At 42.0% G+C, this 24,991-nt stretch overlaps 1 protein-coding gene across 7 annotated transcripts in view; it reads left to right on the plus strand.

Annotated features, from left to right (window-relative positions):
- The window catches only part of LOC105491858 (dedicator of cytokinesis 8), a 238,265-nt gene that overhangs the window by 193,215 nt on the left and 20,059 nt on the right, over positions 1 to 24,991 (plus strand). For all 7 annotated transcript variants that reach the window (XM_071077713.1, XM_024796043.2, XM_071077714.1 and 4 more), the window contains 13 exons: positions 602 to 784; positions 1,149 to 1,278; positions 2,246 to 2,333; positions 6,757 to 6,853; positions 8,180 to 8,314; positions 9,511 to 9,663; positions 11,995 to 12,153; positions 14,022 to 14,122; positions 14,891 to 15,083; positions 19,364 to 19,507; positions 21,424 to 21,555; positions 22,013 to 22,147; positions 23,597 to 23,686. In XM_071077713.1, coding sequence (XP_070933814.1) covers positions 602 to 784; positions 1,149 to 1,278; positions 2,246 to 2,333; positions 6,757 to 6,853; positions 8,180 to 8,314; positions 9,511 to 9,663; positions 11,995 to 12,153; positions 14,022 to 14,122; positions 14,891 to 15,083; positions 19,364 to 19,507; positions 21,424 to 21,555; positions 22,013 to 22,147; positions 23,597 to 23,686 — 1,740 coding nt within the window. The remainder of the gene's footprint in view (positions 1 to 601; positions 785 to 1,148; positions 1,279 to 2,245; positions 2,334 to 6,756; positions 6,854 to 8,179; positions 8,315 to 9,510; positions 9,664 to 11,994; positions 12,154 to 14,021; positions 14,123 to 14,890; positions 15,084 to 19,363; positions 19,508 to 21,423; positions 21,556 to 22,012; positions 22,148 to 23,596; positions 23,687 to 24,991) is intronic.

The following is a 24,991-nucleotide window of genomic DNA, read 5'->3' on the forward strand; positions in this document are numbered from 1 at the left end:
CAAAATATTAAAGCAAATAGCCTGAACCCCCCCCACACCCCAGCCCCAGGCAAACATAAATTATGGTTAAACCTCCATTACAGAGAACTCCACAAACATGGATTTGATTAATTTGCTGAGCAGTTCATGACCCTTAATGTTGTACTTTGCACTATGTAACAAACAAGCTAAATCTTCAACAGCAAGGTTATTCATGGCACCCAGCCAGTTTCCTTCTCCCCTATAAGTCTAATCCTCTGCTGTCCAGCATGAAGGAGAAATACTTGGAGATCTTAGCAGCATGAAAGCCTCTTTGTATCACTGGGATTGCAGCATGCATGATCAAGGCCCAGGGCAGATCACCAGACCACACTGCTCCTAAGACAGAGGTACTCAGATACCTGCTGAAAGCCTAGCTCAAATATTGCCCCAGGTGAGCCCCTTTGCTGAGTAGCCCTACACAAAGAACACCGCTTCCCCTGCCTAGGGAAGGCAGGGCTCCTGGAAACAGATCTCCAGCCTAGCAATGAAGTACAGTCATGGTATTCTAAGAGAACACCTTGAATTTTTCTGTTGCTTGACTTCTTCCCTGGCCACCACCCCCTAATCTGCCTCCTTCCAGCCCTATAAGCAGTACAACATGCTGAACGCGGACACTACTCGCAACCTCATGATCTGCTTCCTCTGGATCATGAAAAATGCTGATCAGAGCCTCATTAGGAAGTGGATTGCTGACCTGCCATCAATGCAGCTCAACAGGATTTTAGACCTACTTTTCATCTGTGTCTTATGTTTTGAGTATAAGGTAAGTCTAGAGTGGCACAACTTTACACCAGCTCTTATCTCCCAAGTGCAATTCTGTCTTGTTACTCATCCCCTTTGTTTGGGCCATGGAGGCATCATTAATTTTTCTCATTGCTATATTCAAATCCATAACCCATTTGTAGGTATAGATATGATCATTTCCCAGGGAAAGGATCTCTGCCTTGTGCAGAGAGAACCCCATTTCTGTTAACAGAGTTTTGGCCATAGGATTCCCCAGAACAGCATCTCAGCGTAGCACATGTCAAACCTGGCTGGCATCACTGTGGAGTGTACTGTTTTGGTAATTCTCCACATCAACGGAGATCTCACCAAAGGACATGTCCTCCTACCTCTGTCTTGTCCAGGGAAAACAGAATTCTGACAAAGTCAGTACCCAAGTCCTGCAGAAGTCAAGGGATGTCAAGGCCAGGCTAGAAGAGGCTTTGCTCCGTGGAGAAGGGGCCAGAGGGGAGATGATGCGCCGCCGGGCTCCAGGTGTGTTGAACTGGCCCTTCCCTGCTCTCTGTCAAGCAGTCTTTTCACTGTTTGTGGGGAGGAATGTCCTCCCAACATGATTAGAAACCATGACTTTCTTGAGATATTTACAGTAGTGTCAGAGACAGCAGATGCTGGGAGTCTGTGCGTGACATTTGTGTTAGCTCTGTGACTTTGAGGGAAAGTGCTGTTCTACGATCATAGGAACCCTGGAAACAGCACCAAATGACATCTTTTAATTAAAACTTGTTGATGGTAAAAGGTCACCTCTAAGAATGTTAGTCATGGGGGAGGTGGAAGGTGTTTCCCTCAAGGCTGAGGCCTTTCTATGTGACATTTGGCTAGTCTATTCAGAGCATGGTCAAGAAACTCAACAGTTCTGGGCCCAAGATCATCTCCTGCAATCATTCAGGGCACTATTAGAATGGAACCAATTCCCTGAAATGGCTTCAGTGTCCCAGTCATTCAAGGGTTCCACCACAGAAGGAATGATCTCAAAAAGGCTGAACTTGATAGAATGAAATCCCCAAGTACCCTCAGTCTTATTCACCATGCTCAAAGTAAAAGAGTGACAGCTTATTGTATTCAAAGGGACACAGTGGCAGGGAACTTGGAGGGAGCTCATAGTTTTCAGTGGTGGTCAGGCACCCTCATTTGACACCCATAGTTTTGTACCCAATAACTCAGTAAGCCTCCAGAGTTTCACAGGAATCCTCTGCTCCTGAGAAATGTCTCTCTGACCCTCCAGAAAGGCAGAGGTTCTTCTTATATTCTAGTCTATCAATCAAAGAGCAGGCTAACTTGGGCATAAGCATGGTGACTTTGTCTCCTACCAGCAACCTGCATGGACTCTAATTAGCCCAAGAAATGGTGCTGAGGCCTCTCAGTGGAGCTTGTTATGAACTTCTGGTTATCTTGAAGGGTTTCATGCTAATCAAATTCCTATCATGCATTTCTTAACTCCTAGGGAACGACCGATTTCCAGGCCTAAATGAAAATTTGAGATGGAAGAAAGAGCAGACACATTGGCGGCAAGCTAATGAGAAGCTAGATAAGTGAGTCACTCAGCAACTTGTGCTACTTTTACCTAAAGTCCAAAACGATTTTTCCCAGGCTACTTTTATTACTGAAACAACTGCATCCTTCCAAGGGTGGGAAAATGAAACATCATTATCTGTGTAAATACAATTCATCCAGGGACCCAGGATAATCAAAGGTATAGGGAGTTGTGGTTTTCAGCTCTTAAAAACTTGTCACATTGATAAGCATTTAAAGAAAACTCATATTTCTTCAGCAACCTCAGATGGCTTAATAAAAGCAACTGATTTTGCGGGGAGGGTAGCAGGGAAATAGAGAAAGCAGGACAGAGTGCCTAGGACCACATAATTTCAAATCGATATTTCCATTCTGGAAATGTGTACAAGATACACATTCAAAGATATTTATGTCAGTGCTACTTAACGTTGTTTTTTAAAATTGAAAACATTCTAAATGCTCCAGAGTAGGAAAATATGTTTAAAAGTTGGGTTGCCATCAAAATGTTTTAAAATCATTTTAATGACATGAGGACGTGCTTATGACATAATGTTAAATGAACAAAGGCAGGGCAGACACTAGGTTTTTGAGTAGCATAGTGGCTCACACCTGTAATCCCAGCACTTTGGGAAGCTGAGGTGGGTGGATCACTTGAGGTCAGTAGTTCGAGACCAGCCTGGCCAACATGGTGAAACCCCATCTCTACAGAAAATACAAAAATTATCTGGGCATAATGGCAGATGCCTGTAATCCCAGCTACTCAGGAGGCTGAGGAGGAAGGATCACTTGAACCCAGGAGGCAGAGGTTGCAGTGAGCCGAAATCGTGCCGTTGCACTCCAGCCTGGGTGACAGAGCAAGACTCCATCTCAAAAAAAAAAAAAAAAAAAACCCTCAAATCTCTGATGACATATAGTCAATGTATTTTTTAAAGGCTGGAAGCAAATTTACCAAAATATTAATTGTGGTTTTCTTTGGGTGCTGGGAATATGGGTAATTGATGTTTTCTCTTTTATACTCTGCTATGTTTCCTACAGTAGATGTGTATTATAATATATGTTGTTATCAGAAAAAAATTATAAAGAAATGAAAGAATAAAAAAACCTGTTTGGATCGAAATGTATGCTATAGCTGAATAGATATATTGATGTGCATTGCTATATATGCAACAATTTAGACATACGAATGCTAAAAGTATATATGTTTGACTAGATAGCACATGTTTCCAATACCGTTTAGCCACAGGTAGCCTAATGAGTCCCAGGGTTCACTGAGCAAAACGTTGCAGGGCTAAAATCACCCCTCACACACAGTTGACAAGGTAGGATACCCCGTGGGTGATGAAGCACCCATCAAAGCGGGTATGGAGAAGACTTGATTAGCAGTGCTGTTTTGTAAATAAATGTGAGTTAGTATCTTTGCTGTTGCCACAAGAATGAATCATTCTGGTTCACTTATGGGACTTTTGGGAGTCAAATTTATTTTAAAACATTCAATAAATAAGTATATTTTTATTATAGCTGTGACTTGCACCCAGTTGCTGGTATCATGCTTATTTGCTTTGTGTATGTTATTCTTGCACTAAATTCCCTGGACTGATTTATAAAATATTTGGATCTGAGAGTCCATGCATTCTACTTTGGGCAATGAACAACAGCTACAAAATATGCATGCCGTGGGTGCTACAGAATTGCTTAGGTGGTTTGGCTCATCTACTTTACTAGATTAAAAGAAAAACCCCTAAGTAGGCCTGTTTTGCCTGGGCTGTGTAAACCAGTGTTCTGGAAAAGCTTTCCCTTTGGCTTGCAGGAGCAACACAATATTGGTCCTTACCATGCGTGGCCTCCAGTTTGTTCTAGGTTAGTTCTCAGCCCTGCACTACCTGGTGGGCTGCTGGTTATCAGAGCTGATGATTCACATCTACAAATTCTCAGGGGCTTTGTGCTTTTTCTTTTTTAAAGGGAAACCATAGTAAAATTATAACTGCTCAACCTACCTACCTGGAAAATGTGTAATTATAATAGTAGTGTCTTTCACCCTCTTTCTGATCATTTTTCAATTATTTTGGCTCTGTTTCTTTTAGAGCAGTAATCTTCAACCTAGGCCGCACGTTAGAATCACCTGGGGAGCTTTAAAACCGTCAGTGCCCAGTGGTACCCTCAACTACTTCAACAGGAAACTCCAGCAGGACCCAGAAATCAGTATTTGTTAAAACTTCCCGGGTCGATTCTATTGCCACCAAATCCACTGTTTTAAAGGAATAGGTGGTAAGCTTTTCTTTTCTTTGAGACAAGGTCTCACTCTGTCGCCCAGGCTGGAGTGCAGTGGCACAATCACAGCTCACTGTAGCCTTACCCTCCTGGCCTCAAGCAATCCTCCCACCTCAGCCTCCCAAGTAGGTGGGACTACAGGTGTGTACCACCACAACTGGCTACTTTTTGTATTTTTTGTAGAGACAGGGTTTCACCACGTTGCCCAGGCTGGTCTAAAACCCCTGGACTCAAGTGATCCACCTGTTTTAGCCTCCCAAAGTGGTGGGATTACAGGCATGAGCCACTGCGCCTGGCCAGATGGTAAGCTTTTAAAAAAGCAGATTAGTGGTAGTGATGGTTGAACAATCTGAATGTACTTAACACTACTGAACTGTATACTTAAAAATTGTTAAGATGGTAAATTTTATGTTAGGTGTACTTTATCACAATACAAAAATTTGGGAAAAAACAGATTAGGACACTCTAGATCTGTGCTGTCCAATACCACAGCCATTAGCCACATATGGCTATCGAATGCTTGAAATATGGTTAGTTCAAATTGAGATAATAAATCAAGATAAGTGAAAAATACACACCAGATTTTGAAGGCTTATTGTGAATAAAACAATGTAAAATATTTCCACTAGTAATTTTTTTATATTGCTTACATGGAGACAGTATTTTTTATCTTTTAGGTTAAACAAAATATATTAAAAATAATTTCCCTTTTTTAAAATTTTTTAAATGTGGTTACCACAATATATAAAATGACATATGTGGCCCCATTGTTTCTACTGGACAGCATTGCTCTAAATTTAAAACTAAACTAGCAGTCAATTAATTAAAAAGGATAAGGTTAACATGGTAAATTTTATGTTATGTGTACTCTATCACAATATAAAAATTTGATGGCTCATGCCTGTAGTCCCGGATACTCAGGAGGCTGAGGCGGAGCATCACCTGAGCCCAGGAGTTCAAGGCTTCAGTGAGCTATGATGGTGTCACTGCACTCTAGCCTGGGTGATAGAGCAAGAGCCTGGGTGATAGAGCAAGACCCTGTCTCTAAGGGGAAAAAAAAAAAAAAACTTTTAGATTTCATTTATTTTACACATATTAATCACTTGGAGAATGAGAAAAAAATGTCAAGTACCTTGGGACCAGAGAGCCTTTCCTAAACATGAAAACATGTAAAACACACAGAAATGCTTATTTTGTGAGTCCTCAGTGGTATATAAGCAGCTGCAATGCCCCCATCATTAGGTGAAGGGGACTCAAAAACAGCTGAGTGGTAACCCTGGTCCAAGACATCTGAGCTGATATAATGATACCCTAACCCCATGGTAACATCTTGGCTACTGAGGCATCTTGTTAAACTCAATTCTTCATACCTCCCTTTCCTTGCAACTAGATTTGGATGATGATACAAAATATCCCTTTACACCTTCACTTAGATTTCGTGAGAATGGATGGGCTAGCAAAAAAAAACCATTCTAATTCCTTAAAGTGAAGCCTAATAGAGGAGCGAGCACCAGACAATTTCCCATTCCCAAGTGGGCAGTGACCAGTAATGTCCAGCAGGATGTTAGATCACCTGCCCTACAGGAATACAGTCTTGCTTCCCAATGGAAAAGGACGAAAGACCCCACGCACTTGACTGAGCAACCTCAAGGTGGTCTTTGGGAAGTTAAGAGACTGACTCTCCCCTGACCCAGCTCTAAAGCCCCACCCTTTCCTAACCCGGCCGCATCACTGCCAAGTTCACATCACATCCAGTCTCACTCTCTCTCGCATGTTGCCGGGGCTTCCCCTTACTCAGATCTAGAAATGGTTTTCATGCATGAAATACAGCCATAGCCCTGAGGCTTTAGGCAACAACCTGATAGGAGAGCTTAATTGCTAGTAGCAACTAATAACTGCTTCTCTACCCATAGTGTTATTTTTATAATTGTCATCATCATTATTAATAATAATGGGGTTGAGGATGACCAGGAGACCTTACCTAGACGGTTGTTTTAACAAGACATGAATCACAGAAGGCACCTGCACTGTAGTTACTCAGGGCCGGTTGCTCTGTTTTCATTTCAAGGTTGACTATTCTGGAGATTTCTTTACACCTTGGTGCATAGATTACCATCATGGGGAACCTGGCCAGGTTTGACATGCGCTTTAGTTTGACCTCTTGTTGTTTCCTAGAACAAAGGCAGAGTTAGATCAAGAAGCCTTGATCAGTGGCAACCTGGCTACAGAAGCACATTTAATCATCCTGGATATGCAGGAAAATATTATCCAGGTGAGGAAAACAAACACCCAATCTGATCTGTCTGCCATTAATATGTTTACTAGAATTGAATAAGGACTTCTTAATGCAAAATTGTGAAAGACATAAATGTGATCCCATAGTACCTTTTTTTAAAAAATGAAGTTGCAAATTTACTATTTGCAATAGTGTCTACCTTATAAATTTCAGAGATACTCAACATTCTTCTGGCTTCTTTGACTTAGGGCTTACTTGGAGAGGGTTAGGTGTTTGACAAACTGACCCTCTTGGTTAAATCTGTGTGAGTATGTACCAAGTTTATAATGCGGATGTTGGGCTTATAGTTTAGTATCTAGAACAGTAGTGGTAACTAGGATTTTTTCTGATGGGTCAACTCCAGTTGAATGATGGTCACTGTCTGATATGGGAGCTATGATTATGACTAGGCTAGGTAAAAAGAGTGCTAAATTTGATAAATGATATCTTCTTTGGACTTAAATTGGTTAAGGAAAGTCATTTGTACCCTGAATTTGCCATCCCTATAGCTTTGTGAACTTTGTACCATATTAATTTTATCTTCTATGTGATATTTCCACAAATTCCCAAGATGTCTAGGTAGTAATGAGTTTTTAATTACCCTGAAAAATGAGTTCTTACGTGTTTCCATTGAGAAGTCCTTCATTAGAGTAGATCCAGGATTGCTTTTAGGGCTAGAAGAAATATTGTTGAAACACAGTGAAATCTTAATTCTCTAACTTTTAAATTGTCTAAAATCTAAGTAATCATATAAAAAATAAACACAAAAAGTATGTGATATTTTAGTTGACTTTGATATCTTTGATAACTTAAATGCTTGGTATCACATTCATCGTATCTTTATATAGCACAGTATTAGGTGCCAAATATCTATACTAGCCCTCGATTATATTGGTGTTGTTAGTCCTTCTGTAGCTGATAAGCAAGTTTCTATTTAGAAACCTTGCTGCCACCAAGCAGCCCCTGTTGTACTGGGAAGCCCACAATTACGTTTTGAATTCCATAAGGAAAGCTATGTCTTGTACACAAAGAAAGAACTTTCCAAAAGACGTGACCCAGGATGAGGGAGATGGGCCTCATACCTTCATTTAGGAACCCAAAATTAGTTAGAAATCCCAAACTTATTGGAAGCATTGAAGTAAAGCCATTTGGAAATAGGTCTTCAGTTCCCATGGTTAATGGATGATACCCATGGTGGCTCACCAAACTCTTAAGACTCACCACTGGAGATGGAACATCAGCATTACTGAGCTAATTGTCAGGAACATCCAGTTCATTGGCACAGTGCAGGCATTCAATAATGCTGTTCTTCCATTCCCCCAGGCGAGCTCGGCTCTGGACTGTAAAGACAGCCTGCTGGGAGGTGTTCTGAGGGTGCTGGTGAATTCTCTGAACTGTGATCAGAGTACCACCTACCTGACTCACTGCTTTGCAACACTCCGTGCTCTCATCGCCAAGGTAAACATGGGATGCTTGTTTTCTTCCTCTTAGTTAAGAGTAAGATTCTCATCTAGCTCCACACTTCTCTCTTCAGGTGGACCCAAACTCACAGAGCATATTAAGTGGCATCACAGTAAAGGTCTTAAGTCTTCCTAGGAAGAAAGCAAATGCCCTGATTCTGTGGGAAGCCACCATGGAGAGGAAAAACAGTGGCTCCCATACTTGAAATGTGGACCTAACTCTAGAAGTTTCAAATGGCCATTCACTGAAGGTCTATGACATGAGAGCAGAGATCAGCTGAGTGACTTAGCAATTTCACTCTGTCTCTCTGTAATCTGTGCTGAGTGAGGTTAAATCCTCTGTGTGACTCCCATTAGTCTTACAAAATGTCATGCCATAAAATGCCACGAAGGTCAGAAATGAATTTCTCACAGCCTGAGGGATGAGGATTATCCTGGGGTAACATGCAGATTGTTTTTCCATTTATTTGTTTATTTATTTTGAGACTGAGTCTCGCTCTATCGCCCAGGCTGGAGTGCAGTGGTACCATCTCAGCTCACTGCAGCCTCTACCCCCGGGTTCAAGCGATTCTCATGCCTCAGCCTCCTGAGTATTGGAATTACAGGCGTGTGCCATCACAGCCAGCTAATTTTTGTATTTTTAGTAGAGACAGGGTTTCACCATGTTGGCCAGGCTGCTCTCGAGCTCCTGACCTCAAGTGATCCACCTCCCTTGGCCTCCCAAAGAGCTGGGATTACAGGCGTGAGCCCCCGTGCCCGGCCTATTTTTCCCTTTATTGAAGATCTCAATTGGTGCTTTCTACATGAGATCTTTTAAATTTAAAAAGTAAAATTCTTCTGCTCATCCTTATCAGGACCATTTTCTCTGTCTTCATCACCAATACATTCCCAGGAACCCGGGAAACTCAGGTTTAGTTCCATCATAGTTGTGATTTCACCAGTGAATGCAACCGGGCTCACAGTACAGTTAATAACACAGCTCTGCCCTTAGCTGGACAGTTCATAATTAAATCTCAAGTCTATTCCATTGCTTAAATTCATATTCTGATTCACATAGCTCATTATCTTTATGGAGTAATGCATTAACTCCTCTCGGCTTTTTGCTTGTCCAAATGGACATTTGCATATTTCAACGGTCCAGAAAGTGTATCAAAGTGCCAAGTGATGCCTAATGGCCTCTTATGTCTCTCCTAGTTTGGAGACCTACTCTTCGAAGAGGAGGTGGAACAGTGTTTCGACCTGTGTCACCAAGTCCTGCACCACTGCAGCAGCAGCATGGATGTCACCCGGAGCCAAGCCTGTGCCACCCTTTACCTCCTCATGAGGTTCAGTTTTGGAGCCACCAGTGTAAGAGTTCAAACCAGCTGAGTGACCTGGAATCAGTAGAGAAAACTGATGCAAAGTATCAGCTGAGAAAAAACATGAGGAAATTTTGCCGTATTTCAGTTTACTTCTGTCCTGTGAGAAAGAAAGAATTGAGTATGTAGATAGATAGCAGCTTCTGTTTTAATTTGCATATAAAAGTGAATTCATCAGCTAAATGCAGTGGTCTCTATTAGCATGTTTCTAAAATAGAATGCCAGGGGCTGGAAGTGATGGCTTTTGCCTATAATCCCAGCACTTTGGGAGGCCGAGGCGGGTGGATCACTTGAAGTCAGGAGTTCAAGACTAGCCTGTCCAACATGGTGAAATCCCGTCTCTACTAAAAATACAAAAATAGCCGGATGTGTTGGTGCATGCCTGTAATCCCAGCTACTTGGGAGGCTGAGGCAGGAGAATCGCTTGAACCTGGGAGGCAGATATTGCAGTGAGCCGAGATTACCCCATTGCACTCCAGCCTGGGCAACAGAGTAAGACTCCATCTCAAAATAATAATAGTAAAATAAAATAACCAGGTGCAGTGGCTCATGTCTGTAATCCCAGCACTTTGGGAGGCCAAGGCAGGCAGATCATATGAGGCCAGAAGCTCAAGACCAGCCTGGCCACCATGGCGAAACCCCCGTCTCTACAATATAAAAAATAAGCAGGATGTGGTGGCACGCACTCATAATCTTAACTACTTGGGAGGCTGAAGCATGAGAATCGCTTGAACCCAGGAGGCAGAGGTTGCAGTGAGCCAAGATTGTGCCACTGTATTCCAGCCTGAGACCTTGTCTCAAAAAAAAATAAATAAATAAAATAAATAAAGAAATGGAAGAATATTTTAGATTAAAAGTTATCATCTGTGGGGGAAAAAATACAATAGACAGGTTAGAATTCAGAGGAGTGTTTCCTGTTTCTAAATTCTGACTAGCTAGTGCCAGAATGACCTATGGGAGAGACTTTTAAATGATCAGTGTCATTCAACCTTAGTTTCATTTTAATATTTTATTTATATATTTATTTATTTATTGAGACAGTGTCTTACTCTGTCACCCAGGCTGCAGTGTAGTGGCACAATCATAGCTCACTGCAGCCTTCAACTCCTGGGCTCGAGTGATCCTCCAGCTTCAGCCTCCCATGTAGTAACTGGGATTATAGGCACAAGCCACCTTACCCAGCTAATTTTTTTTTTTTTTGCATTTTTGTTGAGGCAGTGTCTTGCTGCGTGCCCAGGCTGGTCTAGAACACTTGAGCTCAAGTGATCTTCCCTCCTCAGCCCCCCAAAGTACTGAGATTATAGGCGTGAGCCACCCTGCCTAGCCAAGACTTGAGTTTTATTCAAAGCTACGAAGACTTTGGAGTTCAGCTTTATTATAGAACAGTCAAGTTTGCTTTAGCTTGTCTAGATTTTGATAGATTCTTTGGAATTTCCATTTGTGGCCATGTTAATAAGTATGCTCAAGTGATGTGGAAGGATAAATTGGCCCATGGAAGAAAGTCAGCCTCCTCCAAATATATTAGGGATGATTATTGAAATGCCTTCAGGATATTCCTCAGGGGACCTTGAGATAGCCATGTTTTTCCATGGGCCTGTAAAGAAGAAGAAACAAAACCTTGTTGCTTACACAGAATTCAAAATCTCAGAAATGCTGGCCGCCAAAGTCCCCTTATTTATTTATTTAGAGACAGGGTCTCGCTTTGTTACTGTGGCTGGAATGCAGTGGTGAAATCTTGGCCCACTGCAACCTCTGCCTACCAGGTTTAAGCAATTCTCCTCCCTCAGCCTCCCGAGTTGCTGGAATTACAGTTGTCCACCACCACACCCAGCTAATTTTTGTATTTTTAGTAGAGATGGGGTTTTGCTGTGTTGCCCAGGCTGGTCTTGAACTCCCGACCTCAAGTGATCCACCCTCCTTGGCCTCCCAAAGTGCTAGGAGGCCGAGCCAGAAGTCCCTTTCTTTAAATAAACTTTAAATAAAGTCCCAAGAAGAGACTCTTGGCACAAAAGGATATACTGTATTCTTGGACCCAACTGTATAAGAATCTTCCAGCTTGCAGCACAAAGGCAGCCCAGTCCTCAATGAAAGTTTAAAGGGAGCCTGACAGATTTATGTGAGAGCAATGTCCGTTTAAACCATTTAAACAACAATATGAATCCTGTGCAAAGTGTAGCTCCCATTTCATTGAGAGAAGAGGAAATGATTAAGAGAGGGGTAGAGGAAACACTGAGGAGTGTGTCTGGCCATGCTGCTTTCAGTTATCTACTGCTAAGTGCATCTTATGTATTTCATCTTTTTTTTTTTTTCATTGATGCAGAACTTTGCAAGAGTAAAGATGCAAGTAACAATGTCGCTGGCATCTTTGGTGGGCAGAGCACCAGACTTTAATGAAGAGCACCTGAGAAGATCCCTGAGGACAATTTTGGCCTATTCAGAAGAGGACACGGCCATGCAGATGACTCCTTTTCCCACCCAGGTATGCCGAAGCACATACCTTGTCTCATGCATGAGTCTTGGGTCTGCCAACTATTATGTATGTATGTATGTATGTACATATGCAATTAGTATATAAATATACTTATATAACATTTGCAAGTATTTATTGTCCAATATGCATGTGCTCTCAGCACTATGAGAGGTTTTAAAAAGAAATACATCCACCACTGTCCCCAGTCTCAATATGCTAACAGTCTGTTTGGAATGCTCAGTATCAACACAATTAGGAGGCAGTACAAGACAAATGATGCATAAGTGCCAACTGTGTGGTCAGGAACTAAATGCTATGTAAGGTTAGAGGAAAAGAGATCGTGATCAATAAACAATCTGGTGGCCAGGAAAGCCTGCGAGGAGGGATAAGATTAAAGGCTGGGGTAGGATTCAGTTAGGCAGGGAAAAAGTGAGGGGGAAATTGTGAGTAGTTGAAAGAATGCATTATTTGTGTCTGAAGGGATGGTAAAGGGACCAACTTGTCTGGTGAGGGGTAAGGAAGGGCCGAGTTTGAGAGAGCTTGTAAACAAGGTTGTCCTAAGGAAACTTGTAAGGACAGTAATCTCTTCCGTGTCCATTACAATGACCATGGAACTCTAGCCTGTCCCATTTATCTTTTAACTCCAGCTCCTAGCCTGCTCTATGGTAGGGTCTTAATTAAGTGAGAATAAATGAATGAATGTTTTCTTTTGTTCCCTTAGTCTGAGAACCCTGTTTCCAGAGTCTATTTTGCCCTCTCAGGCAATGTTGCATCCTCATTCTCAGAACCTTTTTCCTCTCCTCTACATCACATCCTTCCTCTCTCATTTCATCTTGACCATACTCCTTTAATTTCATCATTTGTGTAGAGGTATTCACCAACAAGACCAATCAAAATATGGGCAGTTTAATAAAGGCCTTCAGTGCCTTCACCCAGTAAAATGACTTTAGTGGTAGAAATTTTAGGAGCCCTGACAAGCTGGCAGAGAGGAAGGGGGGTAAGACAATATTCTGTGGCTGTGTCATCTGCCAGAGTCTATAGATCAAGTCATAGTCTCTCATTGTTTTTGTACTGCAGGCTCCCCTGGACCTCCACTGTTGGCTTTTGTAATTAAGAATAGTGGTTAAGGCCGGGCGCGGTGGCTCAAGCCTGTAATCCCAGCACTTTGGGAGGCCGAGGCGGGCGGATCATGAGGTCAGGAGATCGAGACCATCCTGGCTAACCCAGTGAAACCTCGTCTCTACTGAAAAATACAAAAAACTAGCCGGGCGAGGTGTCGGGCGCCTGTAGTCCCAGCTACTCAGGAGGCTGAGGCAGGAGCATGGCGCAAACCCGGGAGGCGGAGCTTGCAGTGAGCCGAGATCCGGCCACTGCACTCCAGCCTGGGCGACAGAGCGAGACTCTGTCTCAAAAAAAAAAAAAAAAAGAATAATGGTTACAAGAGATTCTAAAATCTCTGAAGCCCTGGGAAGATCCAGGAGGCTTCTGAGACATGGAACTCAAGCTGAGGTCCCAAGCTGTTTCCTACTTAGTATAAAAAGCCCTGATATTCCAGAGTAGAGTTTATAACTTTTCAGGTTACAAATAACTGAAACTGGTTCAAACTAATTTAAACAAAAATGTTGGAGATAGGGATAGTATGAGGATTCAGGCAGATTTATGGATCTCAAGGGCCAACACACATCCAGGTCTCATCAGCACCTTGGCTGGCGAAGATGAAAACTACAGAGTCAGGTCTGGATGACTCCGCCACCCCTAGTCTCTGCTGCCCTCCGATCCAACCCTTCCCATGGCTTCCCCTTGCATTTCAGTGTAATCCTAGCTCTTCACATGGGACTACAAAGCTAAGATTATTTTGAGACTTACATTTTTTGCAGGTGGAGGAACTTCTCTGTAATCTGAATAGCATCTTATATGACACGGTGAAAATGAGGGAGTTTCAGGAAGATCCTGAGATGCTTATGGATCTCATGTACAGGTAAGCTTTCCTGACACACTCAAGGGGCATCACTTGGGGGTCGAGGATTTGTCACTGTGGAGTTCTTACTAATGTAATGATCACAGCTAACGTGGATATAGTGGTTTGGATGATAGCCAAATAATATATAGAAATTAAACATTCAGAGTAGGTTAGTTCGTATGTAAGTTTTCAGAAGGATCTCCCTAAAGTGAGGCATTATTTAATAACACTATCTTCTGCTTGCCACAGAATCAGAGAAAAGAATAATGAACTGTTGTTGGAATTATTTTCTATATGGTTTTGTTCCAATTATATTTAGACATACATATGTAGTTTTACTTTAGAAATCATTTTTTTTGTGCACAGTTTAAAACTTGGTCTTCCAGTCCTTGTTCAGGAGAAATTACTTACAGAGGTAAAATTGTTCAGAGGCAACATCATACAAAGTGCAGTACTTTTTTGTCTTCTGTTTTATTTTGAGAGAAAGAAAAGAAAAGGCAGAAAATTACCTGAGAGCCATTAAAATAGACATCATGTTATCAGATATTTTTTCCCTGTAAGGCTTTTACTAAGTACTATTGGAGGTCAGCACAGCTTAAACATGGAATAAAAATAGTTGGACTAATAAATGTTTTCTTCTCTCTCGTTTTCTGGAAATGTAGGGCAAAATCTCAGGTGGAGGGGTGCAGGGAACTCTTGGGGAGAAAAAAAGAAAAGGTCACACAAAGTGGAAGAACAGTGTCATTAACCCACTGTCCTCAAAACTTCTTCTCAATCTGTCTGCAGAATTGCCAAGAGTTACCAGGCATCTCCTGATCTGCGGCTGACCTGGCTCCAGAACATGGCAGAGAAACACACCAAGAAGAAATGCTACACGGAGGCCGCCATGTGCCTGGTGCACGCTGCTGCGTTAGTGGCTGAGTATTTGAGCATGCTGGAGGACCACAGCTACCTGCCCGTGGGCAGTGTCAGCTTCCAGGTAGGGGGTATGCAGCTTTTTCCTTAGAGCAGTGGTTCTCAACTGGGGCGATTTTGTCCCCCAGCCCCGGGGACATTTGGCAATGTCTAGATACATTTTTGGTTATCACAACTGGGGTGGGTGGGTAGGTGCTACTGGCATCTGACTGGTAGAAGCCAGAATGCTGCTAAACATTCTGCAATAGGAGAGCTCCCCCGACAAACAATTATCTGGTCCCAAATGTCTGTAGTGCTAAGGTTGAAAAATCCCAAGTTCATACATTATATTTACCTCTTCTAATTGCTTTCCCATCGTCATTGGGTTTTGTTTTTTTTTAATTATTGTTTACAATAATGGCACCTAGCCATTATTAATAGCACTTTAGGGAGACATATGCAAACACTTTCACATGCATGGCTTCATTTGAACCTCCCCGTAAAGCTGTGAAGCAGCTAGGTAGGGAAAGTGTTATTACTCCCACTTCACAGATGAGAGAACTGAGAGAGCAACTTTTCTAAGGTCATTTAAACTCTTTTTCAAAGATTGTAGTTGACACAGTATACTGACATCTGTGAAAGTTTGGAAAACATTGGATAAATGATTTTCCTCCTGGCCCATTCATCTGATTCCACTCTCCAACTTTGGAGGGGCCCACTCTCTCAAGAAAGAATCAAATTGACCTGAGAAGGGAAACAAAAGGCTGAATCAGTACCCTTAGGATAAGCTGAAAATTACCCACAGTTGGCAAAGGGAAATTGTCTGCCAGACCTAAATGCCGGCTCAGATGGGGAAGCTCAGTAGTCACTTAAAGTGTTCTTACTGAATAGTTTAATATAGCCTTTAGAGAGAGAGAAAATAAAAAAGCACAATGTTGGGTACTTTTTTTGTAAGAGACAAATTTGTAGAGATGGCCATCCCTGAAACCATGAACAATATAGCTATAGTAATAGAGTGTTTTTCAAGCCAGACTCACGAAGTCATTTACAAGGGTTTGTATTATTATTGTTTGAATTTACATGGCTGATTTTATGAAAGGCTTTGTTCTTGTTATTGTTCTTCAACACAATTTGGTAATGTTGTATGAACCAGAAAGAAAGGACAATTCAAAGTAGCTTTCCCACGCCTAGAGAATAAGTCACCGAAACTACGCTGGTGGAACCAGGAGCTTCTGGTTTCCCAGAACGCAGCAAAGCTGGGTATTGCCTCCTGTGAATAACTCCTCCTTTCTTATGGTCCTCAAGAACAAAAATAGTTATTCTGTCATTTCATGCTCAGCAAATGAATTTTCTTCCTAATTCAGAAATGTTTGTTATAAAAGCTGATAATTAAATCTCATCCAAAAGCATAAAAATAACAACTGATTTCAAATCACGTAAAAGTGCACAAGAAAGTTATACGAGTTATTTTAGATGTAGCTGCTTCTTTTCTCAACTTTATTTTGACCTTTTGATACTATCAACAGTAAATATTATAGTACTCCTCTTTCAATTCCCAGGAAATTGTAAGATTTAGCCCTTCATATTGTTTCATTTACTACACTATTTTGTAATTCTTTTATTCCTTTTTCCTGTGACTATATTTGATTTAATATTTATCACTTAAATATCAATTGCATTTCATTATTGACTTTTATATTTAGTAAGCCTTACTGTCCTAATTTTACCTAGAATTCAATTGATTTGCTAATAATGACATGCCAAAGTGAGACAGAATCATTATTACACAATCAACAGAAATATCCCACATTATCCCAACATGGGGGCATACAGCCCTATCTGTTCACATATCTTTATCCATTGATTCCTTCTTTTAGAGAATATTGAATACTTATTCTGTCCTCATGAACATTACATTCTAACCAGAGAGATACCATATAACTAATTATTCCAATCTTTATTCAGTTATAATTATGAGAAATACTGTTATAAAGAGGCATAAGATATTGTGAGCATTTATGGTCCAGGCCCTGTGAGTCAGGGAAGGGTGAGGAAGTTGAAAAGGAAGGCAGAAGAAACTGAAGTGTGAGGGCTTCATGATGTACAGGAGGCAATGAGTTAGGTGTTCTCAGCTACAGAAGAGAAGCCAAATTATATTAATGTGTATGAGTGAATTCGTATTTCTCTCAAATGAGACATACCAAATCAATTTGGAAATGTAGCTGGCAAGTGAAAGAACACCCAACCCAGACTGACAGAAGGTAAAAATGGAATTTATCAGCCTGTATGAGGAATGTGAGCCTGGAGTAGCACCTGCCATACTGGACCCAGGGGCCCAAACAATGTCAGCAGATCTCAGTGTCATCACCATTTCCCATCTCTGCCATCTGTTGTGTCAGCTTCATTCTTCACAGGCTTCCCACACCACAGTTTAGGTTTACATCTCTAGGTTCAAGCCTAGGAGAGAAGAGAGATGCCTCCTTTCTAGCAGTTGCAGAGAAAGCCTCAGTGCATCTTATTGATCCTGTTCAGGTCCTGTGCTCATCCCTGAACCAGTCATAGTGGCCAGAGAAATAGAGTGCTCTGATTGACTGACCCAGGGTCACAGGTCCACACCTGGAGTTATGGGTGATTTCTTCCCCCAAATCAGGATGCTTTACTTTATAAAGGAGGAAAGAATTCTAGACAGCATTAACAACAGATGTCCAGTGTTGATTTTACAAATGCTCTTTGCTTTGATTTTCAACCTTGTTCTGCTCCAAATGAAATTGAGCTTTTGGAAAAGATTTATAAACTAGAGATAAATAAATATGTGCAAGGAAAATAACTTTGAGGTCACTGAATTCCAGGAAACTGAGATCACTGGAATTCTGTGTCCCAGAGTGCGATATTTATTTCACAACTGTAGATATGGACACATTCTTAGATACTGCTGTTACTCGTACCTCCCTGATTCTGAAGCCAACAAAGTCTGCAGAATCCTTTTCCTCTGACTACAGCTGATGAGGCTACATAGCTTCAAAACGGTTCCTCTAACGTGGAAAATTACATACAATTCTAATAGTATCCTGGGTTATTAAATGCTTTCAACTGAATTTCTTGGAACTTCTGTTGTCACAGAAACATCGTAATACATAGGTCAGGTTTGTAAGAAAGACTGGCCACAAGGACTGGCCACTTGAGAGCCTCCTCCTATATTCCTAAAACTACGTTACAGTATTGCATGTGAAGGGATAGGGCTATCTGTGACAACTACGGACTGATTAATTGCTAAGGTTGATTCACTTGATCTTGTTACCAGGCCAGAAGGCTGACAGCTTTTAGTTCACAAGCCAACTCTGCTCAGTTAGTAGCAGCTGACTGAAGCACTATGCTGAAGAATTTTGAGACTATATCCAAGCTCTAGGGAAAAGTGCTACAGTTGATTAGTTATGCCTACCATGATTACAGCAATAGGAAGGAGTGGCATGTGTGCCACCTGTTTGTAATTCCTAAACTGGGAAGGCTTCCCTTTTCTTCTCTTTTCTATATACATTTCTTCCATAGCTGTGAGCTAAGAATGATTCTTGACCTGTCATGTATTCACTGCCAGGGCCAGTGCTAGGGTGAGGAGGCACTCACCCTCAGGGTCAAGCAGGTACCAGATCAGTACTTCAGTGGCCCTAAAAGCGGGTACCTCTCTAAATTTTATGTCTTGGATTTCTTACTTTTTTCACCCTGACCATGGTCTCTGCATGCTCTGCTAGAGGCTCTAAATGCAATGTTTTTGTAAAGGAAAAAATGCATAGAAACTAAATGTTCAGGAAGAAACACACACACACACACACACACACACACACACACACACACACAGTAACTGCTGCAATGCCATGAAAACTTCCCTAATGAAGACAGCCTCACTTGCTGTTGTCCTATGTCATGGCTATTTATCTGAAAGTCAACTCCAGAGTAGAAACATACTTCAGAAAAACACCACTGGAAGTCAGAGGTCCGCTCGGTGAAACAGGGAGTCTAGTTAGTGTTAATTGGCCTTTGCCTTTTGAAAACCAAGACACCAGCCCTGTGTCCCTTAGGGTTGTCTCACTAAAGTAACTCAGCTGTTGTGACATTGAGGTAATTGTCCTTTATACGAAATCTCCTAATGGTTAAAAAGAAAAACGTGAAGTTTGAAGACCAGTTGCTCAGTGTGCCCCTTCTGAATGAATGGCAGACTGATACTCTTGGGGTAGAATTGCAGACCTAGTTTAGTCACAGCCTTGGTAAGGATCTGCACACCAGCTTCCTCCTTTCCCCATTCTGGGTTCCTGTGGTCTCTCACTAGTCTGGTCGCCCTGTTCTCCAGGCTTATACTGTGGTCTCTTTCAGAATATTTCTTCCAACGTGCTGGAGGAGTCTGTGGTCTCTGACGACACCCTGTCACCTGACGAGGATGGGGTGTGCGCAGGCCAGTACTTCACCGAGAGTGGCCTGGTGGGCCTCCTGGAGCAGGCTGCAGAGCTCTTCAGCACGGTCAGTACCCAGAGGGCATCCCGGGACCTGGCCTCCCACACTCCAGCTGGACTTGGGGTGCTGGGAACACCTGGTCTTAATGGCCCAGTCAGCCCCACTTCCTGAGGACACATGCCAGGGTGTGCAGGGCAGGGGATGGGCCTGGGGAGGACTTTGATGTATGCAAATTGCATGAGCTCCCCAAGGGAGCTGAGACAGCCTTTCATCACAGTGCTGGTCTGGCCTTCACTGCATGCTCATTGGCTGGGCAGCAGTTTCACAGTATTATTTCCATTTAATAGGGGTGGAACTAAGCCACAGAGAGGTGAAATGGCTTGCCCAGGGTTACACAATAAATGATGAGGCATGTTTTCACTCCCTCATTTTTCCTCTCAGAGAAAAAAAAAATAGGGAGGAACCACTGAGAGGAGAGAGAAGAAATCCAGGCAGTGTCTTCCCTCATAGCCACTGTGCAGTCTGAAGGATCATCACAGACCAGAACCAGCTTCCAGAAATGTGGGCACAGAAACCACTGAGACTCGTCTGGTTAACTTAATCTGGATCTAAATACTCCTAGTATATATACTAAAAAAATAAAGAGAGAGGTGAAGTCATTGAGATTCAGGGCAAAGAGGAAACACTGTTATCTCTTTTCTTTTCTTTTTTCTTTTTGTGTTTTTGATACAGAGTCTCGCTCTGTCACCCAGGCTGTAGTGCAGTGGTGCAATCACAGCTGACTGCAGCCTTTGCCTCCAGGGTTCAAGCAACTCTCCTGCTTCAGCCTCCTGAGTAGCTGGGATTACAGGCGTGCACCACCACACCCAGCTAATTTTTTGTATTTTTAGTGGAGACAGGATTTCAGCCTGATGGCCAGGCTGGTCTCAAACTCCTGGCCTCAAGTGATCTGCCCACCTTGGCCTCCCAAAGTGCTGGAACTACAGGTGTGAGCCACCACGCCCCACCAGTTTTCATTTTAATAATCTCCCTCCTCCCTTAAATTTTAAGCCAAGAAAATATTCAATACTTTACTATATTTAGCTGACTCAATTTTGTTTTCATCTATACTATACTCATCCTTATTTTCCAGTTTTTATTTCCAAGTTTCCTCTCTACGATTTTATGTATTTTAATTATTGTTTTAACTATCTTCTCTCTATTCCTGCTTTCCTTTTCAGGATTCAGAAAATGTCTAATATACTCTCATTTTTCCTCAAACTCAAGAAAATGAATTAGAATCCTACTAACTCTCTGGAGGTATACATTTAGCATCTGGCTAGAGGAGGACCTCTGATGCAATTTAAATATACTAAAACTGCCTTTCTGAATTGCTGTTAGTCCTTGCTACCAAACTTCTCTCCTATTTTTGGTTTTTGTTTTGTTTTGTTTTTGTTTTCATTTTTGAGGCAGAGTCTTGCCTTGTCACCCAGGCTGGAGTGCAGTGGTGCAGTCTTGGCTTACTACCGCTCTGACCTCCTGGGCTCAAGCCATCCTCCCACCTCAGCCTCCCAAGTAACTGGGACTACAGGAGCATACTACCACACCTGGCTGATTTTTAAATTTTTTGTAGACATGGGGTCTCCCTGTGTTGTCTAGGATGATCTAAACTTCTGGGTTCAAGTGATCCTCCTGCCTCAGCCTCCCAAAGTGCTGGGATCATAGGCATGAGCCACTGCACTCAGCCAGTACTTTTTTTTTCCCCCCCAAAAGCTCTTCTCCCTACTTATCACCATACAGGACTACTTAGCGAGGTGTCTAGTTCAGTTTGAAGGCTACCACTGTCCCAAAAATGCTTAGATACCCCCCTCTTGCCCTGTAAAATACTGTGATACAACAATAAATTCACTCTCCAGCACACTGTTTGGGCAATGACCTCTGGTTGCTCTTCTTACATTTCCAGTGGATTAAATTCTCTCTGATGCTCTTCTCCTCTTTCCAAGGGAGGTTTATATGAGACGGTTAACGAGGTCTACAAGCTGGTCATCCCCATCCTAGAAGCGCATCGAGAATTCCGGAAGCTGACACTCACTCACAGCAAGCTGCAGAGGGCCTTCGACAGCATTGTGAACAAGGTAGCGGGGGGAGGCTGGCTGGCAGGTCCTGTTACCTGGTGGCAGATGGCCCTATCCTACAGATGCTTAGCCATCCTTCCTCTCCAGGAAGTGATTTACCTTTAGCACATTGCTTTTGCTCTCACCTGTCAAACAGAAAAGGGCTGGAATTCCTCTAACAGAGGACCAAAATTCCAAATGTGAAAACATACAGCTTAAATTACTTTATAACCAGGAAATGTGAGAAATTTTTAAGTTTACTTAAAAGAAGGCCCAGAAATCTTTCATGGGATTTCTTTTGTTGTTATTTCTGAAGTTTATTTCATAAGCATTAATTTTTTTAAGGAGTAATTTCTGTTTATATCAGCCACAGGAGTAAAATGCTTTGTTAACACAATGAAAGACCCCTGCGCTTTGCAACTCAGTGGCTCCTCAGGATGACATAACCAAGGAGAGCTTTTTATATTTTGTTCCTCAGGATCATAAGAGAATGTTTGGAACCTACTTCCGAGTTGGTTTCTTTGGATCCAAATTTGGGGATTTGGATGAACAAGAATTTGTTTACAAAGAGCCTGCAATTACCAAGCTTCCTGAGATCTCACATAGACTAGAGGTAAGAAAAGTGATTCTGTGTGCTTGACCTGGTACACTTTACAAAAACAAGTTACAGTGGGTCATTACCAAAAATAAACAAAGAGTTATGGATTCGTCATTGATCTCTACATAAAGTTTTCCCCTTTGCATTTATAAAAGGCAAAGTAGAAAGGTATTAGGTGAGATCATGAGGTGATGTAAGATTTTGATAGTTTTTCCCTAAGACTCTGTGTATGCTTTTCACAGTTTGTTATTTTATATGGTGAATATTTATTTTCAAATCTGTGCAAAATTCAATCGAGGTCATGTGCTTTCTTATCACCCTTTCCAAATGTTAGTAGTTTATACTAGTAGATAGAGAGTAATAGAGTTTTTCAACATGAAGTTTATCATCTTGACTTTGAAGTAATCTAGCCAAATGACTGAATCACCCCTAGATAATGGTGAAGCCATCCTTTAGGTATCACTGGATGGCACCTGGGGTCATTATGATACAGAGCTACTCGGCAGTAGCCATACCATGGGCAGTGGCCGGCCCAGCTCTAACCTGCCAATGACATTTGGTCCATAATATAACGGGAAAGTGTAGCATGTCGTTAGAAGCAAAGCTGAAAGCATGGAGAAAAAGAGAAACAGCCTAGAGAAAGGTCAGGACAAAGGAAACACAGGTTGTAAGGGACAAACACTAAGAACTCAGTCAAAGGTGCCTCCCCGAAAAAACCTTCTCAAGCACATTTGGGGATTTGGATGAACAGGAATTTGTTTACAAAGAGCCTGCAATTACCAAGCAGGACTGGGGTCCTTTGAACTGCTCACAATTAACCAAAGATTCACTCCTTAGGGTTTCATTGCTTTGAATTTGTGCCCTCCTGTGAGTGTAAAACTTAAAACATTTGTGTTCCCTAATGACTTCTTACACTCTCCATCCATGCCAAAAAAGACGAGAAGGTTTATCCTTACTTGACTCAAAGAAGCCATTGCCCAGAGTGGCGGGGTGAGTTCCCCCAAAACTGTTCAGCACATGAGAAAAAGAGCGAGCAATTGACCCCAGACCACTTGGTTCCCTATATTGTTTCCCCTACTTAGAATTAGAGGTATATATTTTATCCTCTTGTGCACTGTGATTTGCCACAATATGGGAAGCCTGGTGACCTCTAAGTTCCCAGGGTACAGAAGGTGAGAAGTAAAGAGTGTGATACCCCAGGAGATACCTCAGCAAATATAGTGATATTAGCTGAATTAGAGGCCAAGCATACATCTTATAGGGAAGCATATACTAGTTGACAGTGCTATTTTTATTTTTGTCTTAGGAAATGCTGAACTTTGCTCATTAGCTCAGAGGGACTCTCAATAATCAGTGAGCATCATTCTACCGTGCACTTGTTCCAAACTTACTTCACTTCCAAGAAGACAAAGAGTTGCGTGATGTTAAAATAACCTTTATAAACTATTGGTTCTTCTTACCTAGGCATTTTATGGTCAATGTTTTGGTGCAGAATTTGTGGAAGTGATTAAAGACTCCACTCCTGTGGACAAAACCAAGTTGGATCCTAACAAGGTATTAAAAAATTTACAAAAAATCACCATCACGCTCTAAATCCCTTCATTCTCTACCCAAGAATACATAATGATCTCATCTATCTGGACTCTCCAAGTCACTTAAATGCAGCAAACCTTTTTGTCTAGAGTTCAACTACTAATTGGTCAGATCCTAAAGAAAACATAGTCAAAGGCAAGAATCATAATAGGAGCTACCATTTATTAAGCACCAACTGTGTATCTGGAACTGCATTAGGCCCTCTACATGTATCATTTTATTTCATCCTGCAACAACCCTTGGAAGCAGGTTTTGTTGTCCCTATTTTAGAGATGAGAAAACTGAGACATAGAAGAGTCAAGCACCTTTCAAGGTCATGCAAGGGGCAGAGCCAGTACTCAGACTTGGAGTCTGTTGCTTCTAAGCCCCTACTCTTCAGCACGGCTGTTTACTGCCTTTTTATAAAGCCTTTAAACTCTCCATTTCAAACATGTGAAAAAGATGCGAATTTCCCGGTGACAACGTTTATTGGCTTCCTTCTTGAGGCTGCAAGTATTCCTTCCAGCCAACTACAGGATCACTGTGCTGTGGGGGGAATGGTAAAAAGGGCTTGGGTTTGGGTTTCCTCACTTTCACAAGAGGGCATGTTCCATTTCACACCAAACTGGGCGTACAGTTCTGATGCTAACACCTGGAGGTAGCATCAGCTCCCACAGGTTAAAGGCAGCCTCCTCAAGACGGCCCTGACTTCAGATGCTAGCTTCAAGCGGGACCCCCAGGCCACCCGCACTTCTGATCAGCCAGCTACAAATTTGGAAGTTTCTCTAACCTGTTAGCTTGAAAATAGGAGAAAACAAAACAAAATAATAATGATAATAATAATAATAATAATTTGGGAGTTTCTATGACACCTCTTAGATTAAATAATTCACTGCAATGACTCACAGAATTCCAAAAAATACTCTGGTTACTATCAGAGTTTTATGATAAAAGGTGAACATCTTTTTTGTCCCTCTATTTATGGCTTCCTGGCTCATCGGTGTGTTCTCCAACCAGGAAGCTCCACCAAGTCTCAGTGTCCAGAGATTTTGTTGGGGTTTCATTATGTAGGCAAATTAAACACCATCTCCAGCCCCTCTCCTGTCTCCAGAGGTCATCCAGTTCCTACCCTCTAATCACAGAACTGGGCTTTTTGGTGACCACTTGGCATCCTGAAGCAGTCCAGGGGCCTAGCATGAGTCACCTCATTAGCATCACAAAGACACCCATCACTGAGGAAATTCCAAGTGTTTCTGAAGCTCTGTGCTAGGAAATGGAGACAAAGAC

The sequence above is a fragment of the Macaca nemestrina genome, chromosome 14 (assembly GCF_043159975.1).
Source record: "Macaca nemestrina isolate mMacNem1 chromosome 14, mMacNem.hap1, whole genome shotgun sequence".
Lineage (NCBI taxonomy): Eukaryota > Metazoa > Chordata > Mammalia > Primates > Cercopithecidae > Macaca > Macaca nemestrina.